The sequence below is a fragment of the Fusarium flagelliforme genome, assembly GCF_020744385.1.
Source record: "Fusarium flagelliforme strain FIESC 12 MPI-CAGE-AA-0113 chromosome Unknown B0J16scaffold_5, whole genome shotgun sequence".
Lineage (NCBI taxonomy): Eukaryota > Fungi > Ascomycota > Sordariomycetes > Hypocreales > Nectriaceae > Fusarium > Fusarium flagelliforme.
Window position 1 is genome coordinate 276017 of NW_025763507.1, and position 15899 is coordinate 291915.

The window sequence follows — 15899 nt, forward strand, 5'->3', positions numbered from 1 at the left end:
CGCACTGCACATTCATTCACCACGAACCAACGGATGAGCTCTTATCCCTATCTAGGAAGATCTACATTCCGACAGGAACGTGAATAAATCAACCTAGATTTATAAGTCTCCCTTAATTGACAAAGAACAGTTATTTGAGCCTGCGATAAGAGACTTAGTAGACACTCCAAAACTAAGGGGCGAGCTAAGGTTATTTAGGCACCTATGTCGCAACAACACAATTTTGCAACCCTGCAGTAAGGAATAAGCCGAGGTTTGTAAAAGTCCAATCAGATTCGTGACTCTCTTGAAGACGTAAACCATTGATCGCATCAATCAGCTCTTAGCACAGGCCTTCTACAGTCCGCTCCAGACCTCACATCCTCTAACATTCCTTGCTCTTGTTATTCCCAGAACAAGTTCTTTAACATACCCCCTACTCAAATTTCCCAACATTTAATCTAAACATTAAAAATCTCATGGCAATCAATTGTAGTGTAAATGGTGTTTCAGGTCAATATCCTGCGAACTTTGCCAAACGTTCCGCATCACTGGTCTTGTCTCTATACGATGTCGCGTAGCCCTTTGTCTAAGCAGCAACTTTGCTTGATTCCAGTCAGGTTACGCGATCCCATCAAGCATGTTGTTGTTGATTTTGCCTATCAGCCACCGACATTGCTACTACTACCTGTTGATGTTCTTATCTGCCGCTGTCATTGCTCAAGAGCTGCGGTTCGCAAACGTCAAAGTAGCTGTGACGTTGTTTTAAGAGAGCAACGAGTCCTGGATAGGGATTAATGCCGTTAACTTGAGTGAAGCGAGTGCTAGGTATATTACCGAGTAAAACTGGGTACTAGATAGCACTAGTCAGCGACGTTCCCTCGAACAGTAAACTGTAGTGGATCTTGCAACATGTTGTGTACAAAGTTCAAGGCCAGCTACAGCGGAGTTTAGCGGAGTTAGCATAGAGCCCGCCGGAACGATCCCGTCGAATTACACAAAATGCCCGATTCCTTAAGCATGAATTCGCGGTTCCTGAGTCAGTCTATAAATGCGAGACTCTCTCCGAAAACCAAGGCGCATAAACATATTTCTGTTTTGTACCCTTTCCTTTGACACACAAATTCGTTCCTCCTAACTGCAGTGCAATACAACATGCGTGGCTTACTCATCGCTGCCACAGCCCTGCTTACACTCGTTGCAGGGCGTCCCAGCAACATCACTAAGACTGGGAACACGGATGCTGAAAGGTTTCGTGTGCTTCAGACATTCGAGAATGGCGACTTTTTGGAAAATATCATCACGACATCCGCAGGCTCCTTGCTCCTTACTTCATTTAGCGATGGAAATCTGTACAGTCTCGATCCAGATGCTGAGGAGCCGCAGATTCGAACTGTTGCAACCCTGCCCAATGTGACCGCATTGAGTGGACTACAAGAAGTCTCCCCAGGTGTCATACTCGTTAGCGGCGGATTGTTGGAAAATCTCTCCTTTCAGCAAGGATCGATTAAAATTTTCCGGGTCGAAATCAGTGCTTCGAAGTCAGATGCGAAGGTGACTGTCTTGGCACACGTTGTGAACAGAACGATGCTCAACGGGATGACCACGGTACCTGGTGATCCCAACATCATCCTGAGCGCTGACTCAATTGCCGGAGAGGTTGTTCGTTTCGACCTACGCACTGGTGTTAGTGATGTTGCAATCTCTGACCCCCTTTTTCGCTTGGTGCCAGACACAGTGCCACTGGGAATCAATGGCATAGAAGCTAGTGGTGGGTATCTTTATTTCACAAACTCTGCTCGCGGACTCTTTGGCCGCATAAAGATAGACATGTTCGGCAACAGACAACGCACCGAAAATGTCGAAATACTTGCCAGACTGCCACAGAAGTCGTCACTGACATATGCTTATGACGATTTCGCAATGGTAACTGATTGCAGCGGCGGCTTTCAGAGTTCATTTATTGCTACTCAAAATAGCACCCTTACTAGAGTTCACAGCTCTGGTTCTCAGGTCACCATTCTGGGTGAAAGCAACTGCTGTCTCTTAAACAGTCCGACTAGCGTGGCTATAACTGCAGACAACAAGAAGCTCTACATAACAACAGGCTCTAGCTCAGAGGCATCTCTTGGGGGACAGGTAATTGAGTATCGATTATAAATTACTTTTTAGTTCGGGGGGAGATACGGTTTATTAAGTTATCTAGAGTAATTTACCTCAATTTAATAATACTACCCTTTGTGCCAGTATAGTAATTAGATTAGGAAAGACTAAAAAACAGAGGTAAAAGAGATAAAAGAGATGTAGGAAATGTGTACGGCTTTCCTAATTCAGCGTCCAGTGCGAAAAGTGGTTTGACGTCGCTATTAAGCCCATGACTCTCCAGAACCTCAACTACCTTACCGCGTTCGCCCCAAATTTGTCGCCGCCCATGTCTTGATAATTGTTGGTCCATTCCTCGGTTGGCTCGGGGTACTGCATGCATTTCGTTAGTAACAGCTAATAGTGCTCTGTGTAGGCGTTGGGCTACTCACGTCGCACTTGGTCACAAGTACGCCATCGACCATTTTAACTATTTTCTTTTTCTTTTTGAGTTTTTCCGAAGCGTAAGTCCCGAAGTATACAGATAGAAGCAACACATTTTACCGTCTCGCTTGGTGATGTCCTTGATCCCATCCGGTGAAGGAGCATGCAGCTGCGTGCCAGAGTTGACTGCGAGGGCGTGAGGTTGAGTGAGTGAAAGATGAGACGATGAGTCGACTGGACATACGATACTAACCTGACTCAACCACATGAATCCAGTCGGCGACAAGAGCATCAGCATATCCGTCTGCGCGTAACCGGTGCTGTGCGTAATCTCCGGACGCTTGAGGCTGCACAGCTTCGAGAATGTAGGCGCGTAAGAGAGCCGATGCAGGATGTGCAAGTTAGGCACGATCGATTACGTCGAGTGTATTGTATATGTCCCAACGGGGGTATCATGCTTGGTTCCGCGACACGTTTTATTTCGTTATTGGGGAAAATAGTCTGCCATTCTCTCTCCGTATCATGTAAGGTGCTGGGTTGCAGTTGCAGCATTTCTGAGGTTATCCCTAGAGCTACTTAAGGTGCCGGACTGGTGGATCCGCCTGAAGCTGACCTGACCGGCTAATGATAAGCTCAGCGGTAACGGACTATCTATCTATCCGGTGCCTTCATTAAGAACATTTTAAAAAGCTCTCCTCATTTATAGCTTCCCTCACTTTATGTTCAAACTATTTTTAACCTTCTTTTGTCATTTGCACAATGAACTCTCTTCCTCTTAGTAGTATCCATGTTCCCCCAGCCCAAGCTCAAATCCATTCGCACACCGTCGTCTTCCTGCACGGCCGCGGAGATAGCGCTGCTAACTTCTGCAACTCGCTCCAATACTGGCGCGACTCCCAAGGCCGTACGCTTGCTGACGCTTTTCCCTCCCTCAAATGGGTATTTCCTGAAGCGCCTAAAAGGCAATGTGCCAATCTTCCCAACGTGTGGAATCAGTGGTTCGATGTCTGGAATGTGAGCAATTTTGCTGAAAACGAACTTCTGCAGGCAGAAGGACTTAAAGAAGTCGTACCCAAGATTCGGGATATCCTGGCCGAAGAGGCAAATCAGCTGAATGGGAGGTGGGATAAAGTTATCTTCATGGGCATCAGCATGGGCTCTGCAACAAGCGTACACACATTATTCAACCTCGATATCCCAACCACAGATAAACGACTGGGCGCCTTCATTGGCTTCAGCGGACGATGTCCGTTTGCCAGCCAAACGCTTAATGAGATGCGCATGACACTCCAAATTCCTTCGTCCCCCACACACAGTGATGTTCTCAAGAATACGCCTATGCTCTTGGAGCATTGTCTTGATGATCCATTGGTATTGGTAGATTGGGGCAGGAAGCAATATGAGATACTGAAAGGGTTCGGAGCAAATGTGGCATGGAGGGAGTATAAGACTGGAGGGCACTGGTTCAACTCACCCGATGGCATCGATGACGTTGTAGAGTTTTTAAAGGCTGTACTTTAGATTTAGTTCTGGAGCGTAACTGTACTGATTAAACCTCAATATTTGCTGGTTCTCACTTCTTGTTGTACCACAAACAGTGACAACCGAACGGATCAAATCTATTTTCTCTATTGACAGTTTGACCGTTATTATTTGTGACCACAAGCATCGATAGGTTCTCTAGTCCATGAATTCTGCAATAAATCGAAACGTGAGACCCTTTATAAACTCATTTTGGCCCACCTCGATCTTGCATCGGACCACCTCGTAAACATTCGTCTCATATGCTCGCAGGCGCTCCTCATGCTCACGGGTCTGAACACGCATTGCCTTTCCACGAACCACGTTTCTACCGGTCTCATCGTCCACCAAAGCATTGTATTTTCCCATAGTCCTTACCGTCCCACCTCGAATCTTGGCCACACGGAACGGAGCATGGAAGTCGGAACCGAAGAGCCTCGCTAAAATGGCTTTGTCGAGGAGAGTGTCGTAAAAGAAGTACCACACTGGATATTCATTTTGTGAGGGACGAGGAGTCCGACGATGGGTTTTGTCTGATTCGGGTCGGTATTGAGGCAATGTTGTGTCCAGACCCAGCGTTGGGTAGAGAGAGGTTGACGAAAGATCCTTTCGTGCAATGTCTCGAACATATGTTGGCGAAAATAGGTCGGGTTGAGAGTGTTTCTTTAGCCATTCTTCAATGGCCAACTTGTACATTCCGTTGATTCTGTAAAAAGAACACGGTGCTCCAAATAGGTCGGTAGCGGGGATGACCTCGGTTGAGGCGTCAAACGATAAACCAGCTGCCTGGATGATTGATTTGACGTCATGGAAGAGCCCTTCAAGCTTGATCAAGAAGCTCAAGGCTCGATGCATTCAGGACAGACATTCCGGTCCATAACTGGAGCGTGTTGAATTGACTTTGATGTGACTCATGTTCCGCCACCTTGTGACTCAGTATCCCCGAGCCTTGACCAGGCCTGGAAAGAGAAGCTCATCAAATGCATATTGTCAAGGAGATACACCATAAGGTGAATCTAAAAATGGTCAGTGTTATGTTAAAAGGTCACTTTGGCACAAAGAAAAGACGTCACGTGAAAACACGACTGGTATGCTGAGGAGGTTCGGGCTAACGCAGAGGTATTATCGACGCCCCTGTTATATCAAGAGATTCCTATGGCTGAATGTAATCTAATGAATGTAGTTAGTATGTTCTAATCTAATGAATGTAGTTTATATGATAATGAATGTATCAGTGAATAAAAGTGTAAGTATGTTCCCCCTGGGCTAAGATCCAACACATTCACCGTGTGCCAACCGGCCAAATCAAAATATACTTAAGAAAGTAAAGTGCTTATTTCGTTGCTCGTGATCGATAGTTTGATGAGTGGTGATTCGATAGGACTGCAGAGATATTATTGTTCTTCAACAGAACAAATCTCTTATGCCTTTACGATACAGTTCCACCCTTTTTCCTTGACGCCTGGGGTAAGTCCAACACTGCTCAACTTGCGATCGTAAAGTTGGCAGCCGCGATGAGTAGTTCCGTGCAAGGCATATGTGCACCAGGACTTGGAAGCACAAACCTTGGCACATTCTGCCATGGTGTCGACGTGTGTGTAGTCCTTATAACCGTCTGGGTTGTGGTCTTTGAGGTGTTAGATGTGACTGTGAAGGAGGACATGGTAGGGAATGTACTTACACTGAACGCACCAGAATAGGTACTTCTTTCCATCGACTTCTCCGTATTTTCCATGTTTCCCGGGACCTGTGTACATCTGCGTCAGCTCATTCAATGTCAATATCAGTAGAGTATAACTTACAGGCCGAGTTCAAGATGTCCTTGAGGAAGGCTGAGTCCTTTGCACTAGAGGTAACCTTGGCTTGAGTTTGAGCTAGCTCATCCTTAAGCTGTTTCTCTCGCTCCAGGCAGTCTTCCTTTTCCTGGTCACAATCGGGAAGGAAAGGGTCCTCCGGAACAGGTTCCTCGGGAAATGGGTCCTCCTCTGTCTTCTCCTCCTTGACCAAGAGCGTCGCTCCTGCATAGGGCTTGTCCGTTTCGCCCTCTCCAGCAACGATGCATTGCTTTGTAGGAGGGTGGTAGGACGAAGCGGACGCACCGGCATCCTTAGCCAGCTTGGCACAGTCGTACTCAGAAGCGATGTTCTTGTGAGTTGTGCCCTTGCGGTAGAAACCGCACTTGTGTACTACGACATATTCGGGGCTGATCTCCTGACGAGTGCCTTCGACGCATTGCGCGGCTACATTGGCAGCACCCAGGAGGGCGGTAAACAGGTAAACAGCGGAGGCCTTCATTGTGATGGCTGAGGGTGATAGTGATTGGTGCAGTGTGCAAAATGGTGAATGTATGATTGTGTTGTGTAAAAGCTTGAAGAGTTGATGTGGAGGAAGTTGTAGAATGGGTGCGTAATAGGGCCTTTATATACTTCTCATGTCTACCTTTCTCGCTTTCGATGCTATGCTATCTCATCCTTACCTCGTCCAAGAACTAACCTCTCTTACTCGTCGCTTGGTACGGTCAGATACGCACCAGAGATCTATTCATCATGGTGATCTACGATCAAAGACAAAAAAAGAATGTATCGAACCTTTGTTTCAGATCCAATAGCCAGTAGTACTAGTAAAACTAGGACCAGTCGCTATGATGTGTTGTGAAATCTTAGTGGACCTGCCTCGATTGTCGAGGATATCCCTGAACTTCGGGCTGCTCACCTGTATGTACTATGCCCCTTTTCGCAAGATTAGTAAACACGATGACGCTTCTGATACTTCACTATTCCGTATCTGAACAACTGTCCTCGCAAATGGGGGGTTTTGTCTCAAAGTCATAATTCTGTATCTTTGTTCTATATTACTATTCTTATTATTTTATTGCCTTATGTTATCCATTTCGAAGTGTAGAAGTATCTACTACTTGTGTCCTCAAGCTATAACTACTGGGGTAAATAGATAGCAATTTACATCTGTCTTGTTCAACTGTGCCTGAAGAGTGACTGACTCCCAGGTGAATCTGGTCTGGCCGTTATGAGGGTCTTTGCTAGTGCGGCCAATCGGATTGCCAACTGTGACCTAGAAACTCCGAGTTCCAAAGAGGCATAGGTCGACCACGGTGGGAAGGTATATTTCCTAATATAGCTATTTTGTCCCGAACAGAAGCAAGGTTCCGGGAAAAAAAGTAAAGACTCTTTAGATGAATGTAGCGTATCTCGAAGCAGTGATTTTACACCTAGAGCTGCAACTATCAACACTCTTATTATGGTGTAAGCAATACGTTACCAGAGAAGACTGTGTAACAACAACTGACCTGTATGGTAATTCTTCAAAATATACAGGCTTACTTATGCTATCATGTCTAGGGTATCCGCTTAAGCATGACAACAAAAAACATTAAACGTCCAACCAGGAAAGACAAACTCTTCCGTTCCGACCGGTGTGAAGGATACCACTTAGGTGCTACCAAGACACTGAAATTGCAACGTCTAGACCTCAGATATGGAGACAAGACTACACCTTTTGGGCAGCGATCTGCAAATGATGGACGGCTAAAGTGAGACATTTCGCCGACAAAAGAAAAGGCAAGCAAAGCCACGTAATCAGATATCACAAATGAGGACGATGAGTATTTGTCTCAGGGTCCAAAATATCGCATCCCTTTGATTCGGAGAGATTGGATCTGAGACATCGGGCGATCAGACGGCACGGAACGTCCCCTCGCTCACCGCTTTGACGTCTATCTGGAGGCTGGGGGAGGAGATAGACTACCAGGATATTTGATAATTCTTTCTGCTCTAAAAACAAGCATTTGTGTTGACTGTCTATCGTTTTAACAAACACATATCTTTATCTGACCTAATCGTACGCCCTCGCCATTCCATCAAGTTAACTATCATGGCAGCTTTGATTGATCGGCCCCATTGCTCTATTCCTTGGGAATGCTTGACAATAGCTTCCCGCTTTTTGGCCTTGTACCTCCCTACATGAAGACTCAGACATCAACTGAAAGACTAGCCGAAATCGATTTTGAGCGAGACGGCGGAGAAAGGTCTCAATGGCTACGGAGTATCTTCCGGGGGGCGGTTTTGCGGCCACCTACTACAGGGCTATCCCTGTCTTGATCCTGAAAAACCGGATGCCGTATCCTCTACTTGACAACTCTCGTGCCGTACTGCGACAAAGGTGCTTGGTAGATGCAAGGGATCTCTAGAACGATGTTTCCCTCTGCCAATAATTTGCCTTATCTCATTAGCCTTCTTGAATAGAAGCATCATCCGACAATGAGAGTAACTGCCAGGGAGCTAGTGACATACCCGACCTCTCGACAATTGCCTGGGAGCAATTGTGGCCACCTCAGGGCAGTTGAAAGGAGATCGGGAGCGAGTTCACCTGCTATGATTATGAGTACAGGGTAAAGGTCGATAATCCTGAAGATATCAACCATGTACTTGGCGACTGTGAAGGCAACAGGAATGTTTGTCTTGAGAGGTGGAGAAGTTCAGAGCGGATCAGGCTAAGTCTGTGGATTGAAGCAGGTAAAGACTGGTCTAAGCAAGCATAAAATAATTAAATTCCTTCGCCTCTTATGACCCCCAATATCTCATTCCACTCACGTGCCAGACTACTTTCTGGATCTACGTGTCGTCAACGCCACATATAGTCAAAACCAATCGATCGATCCAGTAATCTTGGTGTTGTGATTTAAGTTGTGCCATCGCCATACTGAGGCCGATCCCAGTCCCTCTACCAACCCTTCCAACTTCAAAATGCCTGCCGAGATCAATGAACGAGGCTGAACACATGAAGGTTCGATCAAAGACGGAGAGCGGAGAATCGATAGAATAACTCAGCGTTCATCCAACCACCCGCCATATAATATTCCACCAACGCTCTCCCTGCCTTATCCAACATGAATTGGCCGCATTTGTCCTTTGCGAGAAAACGGTGAAGAACAACATAAGACATGCTGCAACCACATTACCTGCATTTGTGGGTGGGTACCTCTTTGAAAATGGGTAGTAGACTTGATATTGATGTAGGGTAAGGACAACGTCGAGTATAGAGAGCGAAGGATTTAGATTCAAAAAAAAGCATAACTAGTAACGGGCTGTATATAATATATATCCCTTCACGCACTTATTTCTTGATGATATCGCAACCGTCAAACGAGTTGCCATTCTTGTGTCACATAGTGCCGCAGTAGTACGCCTTCGGATTTCTCTGTCCGAGCCGGACCAGAAGCCCCGGAGACAGAGAAGACCAGGAGGTTGAAGCATGTTGTTACTGGAATCCGAGCCCATCAGCTGAACATCGGCCATTTCTCTCCCGGTACACCTTCAAAAATATCATCATACAGCCGAAAGCCAGAGTCTGTTGGTTGATAATGTGGTGATCTGCTACTCAAGGCAGAAGTTGCCAGTGTAGATCGTCCTTGCGGTCAGAGGATTTACCGTTCACCTCGCTGAACCATTACGTCAGGAATCCATTCGTCACGGGATGAAAGGGTATACAACTTGTTTATGCTGGATATCTTTGGTTGTTGTTGGTTATGTCTAGAGAAAAGGCCGTGCATGGATCGAGATCACCCACCTAGAGGAGGAAATAAGAGAGGACATTTCCAAAGGTACATACTACGAAGTTTTACTAGCGGCAATTCTCATGTTTTCCTTCCCCCAAGGTCACTTATACAAGGTGCTGCTACGCGTGGATCTGACTGAAAAGGAGCCACTCTTTTAGAATAGTTAGTCGTTAGTTGTTGGCTGTGTTTATAGACGAGGGCCGTGCTCAATGATTATTCTCTGATTGGTATTACTGTTGTAAAGTGACGTAGAGAGCTCTTACGTCAGTGGTACGTTTTGAATTCAATCACATGATCCATCGGTTGAAAAGGGCCAGTTTAACTTTGCCACATGGAGCTCTCTATGGTATTAAGCTGAGGTGAATTACTCGCATCAGTAACCATGAAATAATCTCGACAACTTCCAACCCATCTCGCTTCCTCGAATTAACACCCACAATTATCGCCTTGACGACCCTACCGCCGCTACCGGTCACTTGACTTATCTCGCAAGATGGTAGACACTGATTACTACTCCCTGATTCACGAAGGTGCCGACGGTGTCCCACCAGGCTGGTTCGATGATCAACGAAGCCGTTGCAAGAGCAAAATCGACACGCTACGAGGGTATCTTTATAAAGAGATTGACATCCTGAAATCCTTTCACGACGGCGAGACCGGGTGCGACGAAACTGCATATGAAATCACGAGGCCAGTTTCCGAGTCGCCTGTGCCAAAATTGGGCACTTATGAGGATGAGATCATTGCTCTTTGCCATCTATGGAGATTGTACAAGGACGCTCTTATCGAGTGGCCTTCTGCTCGCACGCCCGACCTTATAAAACTTGGTCTTGCCATATCTAAAGTGCCTGACAAGATCCACAATGGGGAGGCTACAGATGATGATTATCAACCAATGACATGGAAGGGTCTTCCCTATTTTCATATGATCTGGACTGATGCACACTGGATGTTTCCAGATGATATCCTAGAGAGGAAAAAAGATGTTGCTGGTAGGCGTAGGGCGCGCGATGTATATATCAAGCAGCAGAATGTCGAGGCCCAGCTTGTCATGGCGGAGATACTGAATTGGGGAACAGCCTGTCGCGCTATCATCTACGCCTTAGAACGGGAGGATGGTGAAGACGAAGATCATGTACAGAAGAAGCGAGATGAACCGGAGCCGACGGAGATGGAGATCAAAGAGAAAGGACTATTGGAGGAGAAGGACTTTGAGATTCCAGCGGCAGGCTGCTGGATTGAACATGCTGGCGAGAAACTATATTCCAGGCTATTGGAGGACGAACCTCGAAAGGAGCCTCGCGACTGGGAGCTATGGGACGGCATGCGTCAGCATCAGTTCAGTCAGTCGCTTGATCGATGGGATTACTGGATGGACCGTTTCAGGGTGGCAGCAAGAGGATGTTCTGACGACTATACGCGAAAGAGAGCAAAGGTAGCATTGGAGAGGATGGAGAGGATTAAGAGGGAGGCCGTATGAGCTGAGGACTAAGGAAGGGTATAGAAAAGAGCAAGGGTGCTAAAGTCACTCGGCTGTTCCGCGCGGCCTTTAACATTCCGGCTCCCATGAACCTGCGATCAGATAGATTTTCGAGGATATTCACACTTTCCACAGGGCATTATGACTCTTTTGCCCACACATGATTTTTCTTTGCCCTACCCTATACACAAGGCTCAGGTACAGTATAAAATGCTTTCCACAGGTCAGTTAAGTCGCAGAGTGTCATGTTTCCTTCAACTATTAATAATGGACATTCTCAAATGTGCTCACATACGCCTCAAGTAGTTTCCAGTACTCTTTCTTTTCATGCTGTAGTGTAATCTAGGGCTGCACCTTTAAAATAGATGACCTGTTTTTAGAATGATAATGGAAAGAGCTTTCCTGATTCTCATTGAAGCCGATCTGCAATACCTTTTTAAATGCATTTACAAAATGGTGATTTAACATAGAGTATGTATTCAACCATCCCTTCCTATATGGCGAGCTGCACTCTTTCCCCATACTCTTGATGATACATCGATAAGTACATCATCAATACATAATACTCGACGTAATCTCTCATCTTGCCTAAGCATTAATGTCATCAATCAGAGAGCTCTTTCCCTGAGCAGTTCCAATGCGACTCTCAAAGTACAACTTAAGTCTCTCCACAAGCGCACGGTCGTTCATAAACCTGGCGAACTCAGCCGGGTTTGTCGCAGTCTGATTCCGCAGATCAGGAAGCCCAGCAGGAGTAGGAACATCACGACGAACTGACCATCTTCTTGGGTTGACCTGTTGCTCTTTGCTCAGAATGAAGTTGTGCAACAGCTTGGCGCCTTCGGGGTGAGGCGCGTCTTTCAGGATAGCAGCGGTCTGTGGCCAAGAAACATACTTGCCCTTGGTTGGGTGGGAGAATGAGATGGTATCGGTGTTGTTCCAGCCTCCGGATGCGGTAAAGTAGGCGGCATAAGTACTGTTCTCCTGACCGATGAGAATGCTGGGCGTCTGGGATCCACGGACCCATCGAGGGTTCTGAGCAATGAGCTTATCAAACCATGCTGTTCCATACTGCTGCAGACTGCATGTTTTGTTAGTGCCTGGAATATGGGTGGTGTGAGATGGTGGGGCTTACATGAGGTAGAACCCCCAGAGAACAGCGTCGTCGTCGTTGGGATAGGTCAGGACCAGCTTGTTCTTGAATTCAGGTCGCAGCCAGTCCTCGTATTCCTGGGGAGGGTCGATATCAGGGAGCTTCTTGGTGTTCCAAGCTCCAGCCCAAGAGCTCACCCACACGCCATACCAAGCGGCACTGTCGTCTCTGAAGGCCTGCTCAATCTGATCAAATCCAGCAGGTGCATAATTAAGAAGCGCACCCTCTTGGGCCCAGCGAGGGTAGTCGTGGAGGGTTTGAAGAATGACGCTATCGACAGAAACTTTGCCAGCTGCTAGCTGTTGATCCAAACGTCCGTCGTGATACTTGGAAAGGTCGACAGTGACGTTGAGGGTGATTCCAGGAAAGCGCGCCTCAAACGCTTGCTTGAGACTGTTTTGTTGGCCTTTTTCATCTCCGCCGGCCCAGAGGGTGACGGTATCGCCTTCTTTCAAGGCGGCCTTGTAGATTTGATCCAGCGTGCGGTCCTCGTACTCGATCTTCGTGTTGAAGCCCAGGACTTGGTCGTAGGCAGCGACGCTTGATGCCAGCAAAGCGATTGAAAGAGTGTTGAGAAACATGGCGCAACTGTTGGGGTGTATGAACAGCTGCTGCTGAGGGTAGGTAGATCAGAAGACGTCTTGACGAAGACTTTATATCAGGATTAAACTCTTTCGTGAGTGGTGCATTAATAACATTTACATACCCCTTGTTGGTAATGCGAATATGACTTGGAAAAGGCGAATATCATCAGATGCTGGATATTATCTTTTCCAGTGTTGCATCACAGTGGAGAAACAGACAGATTTCCGCTTCAGATTAGAGCTGATTGGATCGTACCTGGTTGGGAAATAAAGTTTATATGCAGAGGGGCCTGTCAACACGGCAGCACGGCATCGCGCGCGGGTGATTGTCATCTCGGTGGTTGGTGGGATACTTATTCAGCAGGTCATGACTCGTCAATAACCATGTACTAAGCCTTGGGCAATCAAGACGCTACGCGTCTAATTTCCGCCGTCATGCATACATCGTTATCTATATGATCAATGTTTTCTTGGATTCTGAGATACACGCATCCCTGCTCTGTAAGTGGGATCTGAGTCTTGAAGAACTGCCGATGCGTGGGTCTGATTGATTTAGGCAAGTCCAAGTCCACACAACGTGTATTCGATATTTGATAGATTTGTTTTGTCGTAGCGAGTTACTGGCTGGGCTATTGAAAGGTTTGTCACAAGTTCCCCCTCGTGTTCGATTGACATCGTTGCATCTGTCATTTCGCTCGCTACCAGCCACGATTTGTCGCGCCCAACATCCCCAGAATATCAACAAAGCTCCCCGCAAGAACAGCCCTGTAACCACGGCATCAGCTGGTCAATCCGATTGGTCAATACAGTAACGAGCACGGGCGAACCGAACCATCACCGACATTCCAACGACACCTTAATTCGGCATTCCCCGAGATGACGAGTACTATGCACACGATTCTACCACCTCAGAGACGGACCGCAGCCATCATTACAAAGCCTGCACTGCAGCCATAGAACATGCGCCAAGGTCTGGGGTTTTTGGGGTATCGTGGATATGCCACTTACTCAGTAAATATCAGATCTTAGAGTCCAAATTTTACGGGCGCAGAGCGGGTTTCCATCAACATCCAGGAGAACGGGCATAGAAACCCGTGAAATGGTCGGAGATCAGATGATGACTCCTACCAATCCTCTGACTGTTGGATACAGCGGTCGACATTTAATTCGCGAATCCGAGGAGGGGTGCCAGGTAAACATCAATGAGAGAAGGGTCTTGATAAAAGGACTGAGCTCGGGAAAGCAACATCAATATCTTCATCGCTAACCGAAGCACTATCACTTCGGGGTCTTCTAGTGACACATCTGGTGATAAGATGCCCGACAATGCGTACTTAATAAAACAACACTTTTGATCACACGAACCCGAAGACTGAAGTACTGTCTTGTGACCCTATGCTTGCCGTGTACCCACTAACCCAGCAAATGACGCGCAGTCAGGCGGAGGTGATCAAAGCCCGCCTGCCCGATGGCCCCGATCCATTGCCACTGATCAACCGTCGACAAAACGCCTTGTTCACCATTGACCAAATTCAACCGATCACGCGCTGAGTGACGAAATCCTGCCACAGTCAGTCAACTAGTTCCAGAAACGGACAAGGTATGTGTTAGAAAAGGAGACTTACCGAGATGTGACGGTCTAGCGAGAAGCCCATCCAAACTTCCAGAACCAAGTCCATTGCGTGAACTCCAAGGTCCAGGCCCAAATCCGAGCCCACTCTCCCCCAATGAGCTTGTGGATGTCAGATGAATTGTGTTGATTTGAACTGTGCGACTTGATAACTGACGTTCACAAAACATCAATAGATGTCAGAGCACTCTCGTCCAAGGAACTTCCAAATCCCAGACAACTGTCCGATGGACATCGAAATTGCCGCCCACTCGCTCGCGACGTATTGGAACGCAATAGCGATAGATAGAAGGATAAAGGGCCACATGAGGATCTCGATGGCGCACTTCATGATGAACCACCAGACGCGGAAGGCAAAACGGATCAGTCGAACGAGGAGCACCGTGGAGAAAAAGAGGACGATTGCTAGAGCCACTTGCGGATGAAGGAGCTCAAGAGACTGGCGAATAGATGCCAGAGCCTTGAGATAGATGTCTGTTACGACCATCACAAGGCGGGAAAATGGCAGGACGTAGTGATCCATGCCCTGCATAAATGCAGTGATAAAGGTGACCACAGCCTGCGCGAAATGCAAGGCGTCGGCGAGATGCAACATGGTGAAAGCTTTTAGTTGGATCGGTGTTCTTGTTGGTATGTTGATAGAGGGATGTGCAAGGGAACGTCGCGGACGTTCAGCTTCGGTTGCTGATGTCGCGAATGTTGGGAGACATCGAGGTGTCAGCTCGGGCTGGTGGGGGGCCCAAATGATCGGTCGCATCGCGGCGGGAATCGAGATACTCCGCATGGGCCTGCAAGTATAGAGATCAGTAAGTCGTCCGGTAATGCAAAAGGCGATGCGCATACTGCAGGGCTAGTATCGGTGGCGTCTTGCATGGTCTGTCGTTCCAAGGATGTCTCGGTCCTTGCGATGGTGATGTTGCGAGCGAAGGAAAAGAGGATATTGTGAGGAGGAGGATGAAAGAAAAAGAGAAGAGAGGAGAAGAGGAGAGAAGAAATGAAAAGAAAAAAAAAAAGAAAAAAAAGAATAGCGCCAGGCAGAAACGGGGTACCGATGTCGGTGCAAAGTAGAGCCTATCAATACACCGATCACCTATCACTGGCATAGCACTGGCATAGCACTGGCAGAAATGCAATGGACTACAACTGATTTAGGTGGGCCATTTCCTCCTGTTAACTATTTGCAATAACAATTTTCCGAAAGGACGGAGTGGACTACTATTTATGGTAGGTCTCTTGCCTTTTTCTTGGTAGTCCTGGCTGCTTTTCTCGTGACAGAGATTCGCCGGAAGTGAGCAGCCATCCTTGATGACAGTAGAGGGTGATGAGGCATGAGGGCCTTGGTGCATGGACTCAATAACAGAGACGTAGTCACACTCAACAACAACAACAATAATTCGAAAACTGGTCACAATCAGGGTAGTCAGCGCCCGTCCAGGCTTAGAACTCAAAGGCCT

General features: G+C 47.1%; 7 protein-coding genes across 7 annotated transcripts; 3 read left to right on the plus strand and 4 right to left on the minus strand.

The window, feature by feature from the left end:
• Window positions 1-1085: 1085 nt before the first annotated feature.
• B0J16DRAFT_373000 (uncharacterized protein) lies at window positions 1086-2238 on the plus strand (the record flags this gene model as incomplete). Its single annotated transcript, XM_046130505.1, has 2 exons — window positions 1086-2118; window positions 2227-2238. The coding sequence occupies exons 1-2, from the start codon at window positions 1135-1137 to the stop codon at window positions 2236-2238; spliced, it is 996 nt and encodes a 331-aa protein (XP_045980780.1). The 5' UTR covers window positions 1086-1134.
• Window positions 2239-3221: 983 nt separating this feature from the next.
• On the plus strand, window positions 3222-4115 carry B0J16DRAFT_343563 (Alpha/Beta hydrolase protein). Its single transcript, XM_046128062.1, has one exon. It carries the CDS (start codon window positions 3265-3267, stop codon window positions 4024-4026), a length of 762 nt encoding a protein of 253 aa, XP_045980781.1. The 5' UTR covers window positions 3222-3264; the 3' UTR covers window positions 4027-4115.
• Window positions 4116-4185: 70 nt separating this feature from the next.
• Window positions 4186-4881, minus strand: B0J16DRAFT_400544 (uncharacterized protein; the record flags this gene model as incomplete). The annotated part of the gene is made up of 1 exon (XM_046132525.1): window positions 4186-4881. The coding sequence occupies one exon, from the start codon at window positions 4879-4881 to the stop codon at window positions 4186-4188; it is 696 nt and encodes a 231-aa protein (XP_045980782.1).
• Window positions 4882-5447: 566 nt separating this feature from the next.
• B0J16DRAFT_385421 (uncharacterized protein) lies at window positions 5448-6321 on the minus strand (the record flags this gene model as incomplete). The annotated part of the gene is made up of 3 exons (XM_046131496.1): window positions 5448-5653; window positions 5708-5773; window positions 5829-6321. 3 exons carry the CDS (start codon window positions 6319-6321, stop codon window positions 5448-5450), a joined length of 765 nt encoding a protein of 254 aa, XP_045980783.1.
• Window positions 6322-9974: 3653 nt separating this feature from the next.
• Window positions 9975-11313, plus strand: B0J16DRAFT_343564 (uncharacterized protein). Its single transcript, XM_046128063.1, has one exon. It carries the CDS (start codon window positions 10092-10094, stop codon window positions 11076-11078), a length of 987 nt encoding a protein of 328 aa, XP_045980784.1. The 5' UTR covers window positions 9975-10091; the 3' UTR covers window positions 11079-11313.
• A 173-nt stretch (window positions 11314-11486) lies between these two features.
• On the minus strand, window positions 11487-13042 carry B0J16DRAFT_343565 (uncharacterized protein). The gene is made up of 3 exons (XM_046128064.1): window positions 12938-13042; window positions 12214-12871; window positions 11487-12159 (listed from the first exon to the last, which is right to left on the minus strand). Exons 2-3 carry the CDS (start codon window positions 12810-12812, stop codon window positions 11667-11669), a joined length of 1092 nt encoding a protein of 363 aa, XP_045980785.1. The 5' UTR covers window positions 12813-12871; window positions 12938-13042; the 3' UTR covers window positions 11487-11666.
• Window positions 13043-14289: 1247 nt separating this feature from the next.
• On the minus strand, window positions 14290-15401 carry B0J16DRAFT_147846 (uncharacterized protein). Its single transcript, XM_046121997.1, has 3 exons — window positions 14603-15401; window positions 14441-14547; window positions 14290-14377 (listed from the first exon to the last, which is right to left on the minus strand). Exon 1 carries the CDS (start codon window positions 15284-15286, stop codon window positions 14615-14617), a length of 672 nt encoding a protein of 223 aa, XP_045980786.1. The 5' UTR covers window positions 15287-15401; the 3' UTR covers window positions 14290-14377; window positions 14441-14547; window positions 14603-14614.
• Window positions 15402-15899: the final 498 nt, after the last annotated feature.

Bases quoted from the DNA above. Each gene is read 5' to 3' on its own strand.
- B0J16DRAFT_343563 (XM_046128062.1), top strand. From the start codon at position 3,265: ATGAACTCTCTTCCTCTTAGTAGTATCCATGTTCCCCCAGCCCAAGCT.
- B0J16DRAFT_343564 (XM_046128063.1), top strand. From the start codon at position 10,092: ATGGTAGACACTGATTACTACTCCCTGATTCACGAAGGTGCCGACGGT.
- B0J16DRAFT_343565 (XM_046128064.1), bottom strand. From the start codon at position 12,812: ATGTTTCTCAACACTCTTTCAATCGCTTTGCTGGCATCAAGCGTCGCT. The intron at 12,160-12,213 runs GTAAGCCCCACC...CAAAACATGCAG, and splicing joins CTCTGGGGGTTCTACCTCAT to TCTGCAGCAGTATGGAACAG.
- B0J16DRAFT_147846 (XM_046121997.1), bottom strand. From the start codon at position 15,286: ATGCGCATCGCCTTTTGCATTACCGGACGACTTACTGATCTCTATACT.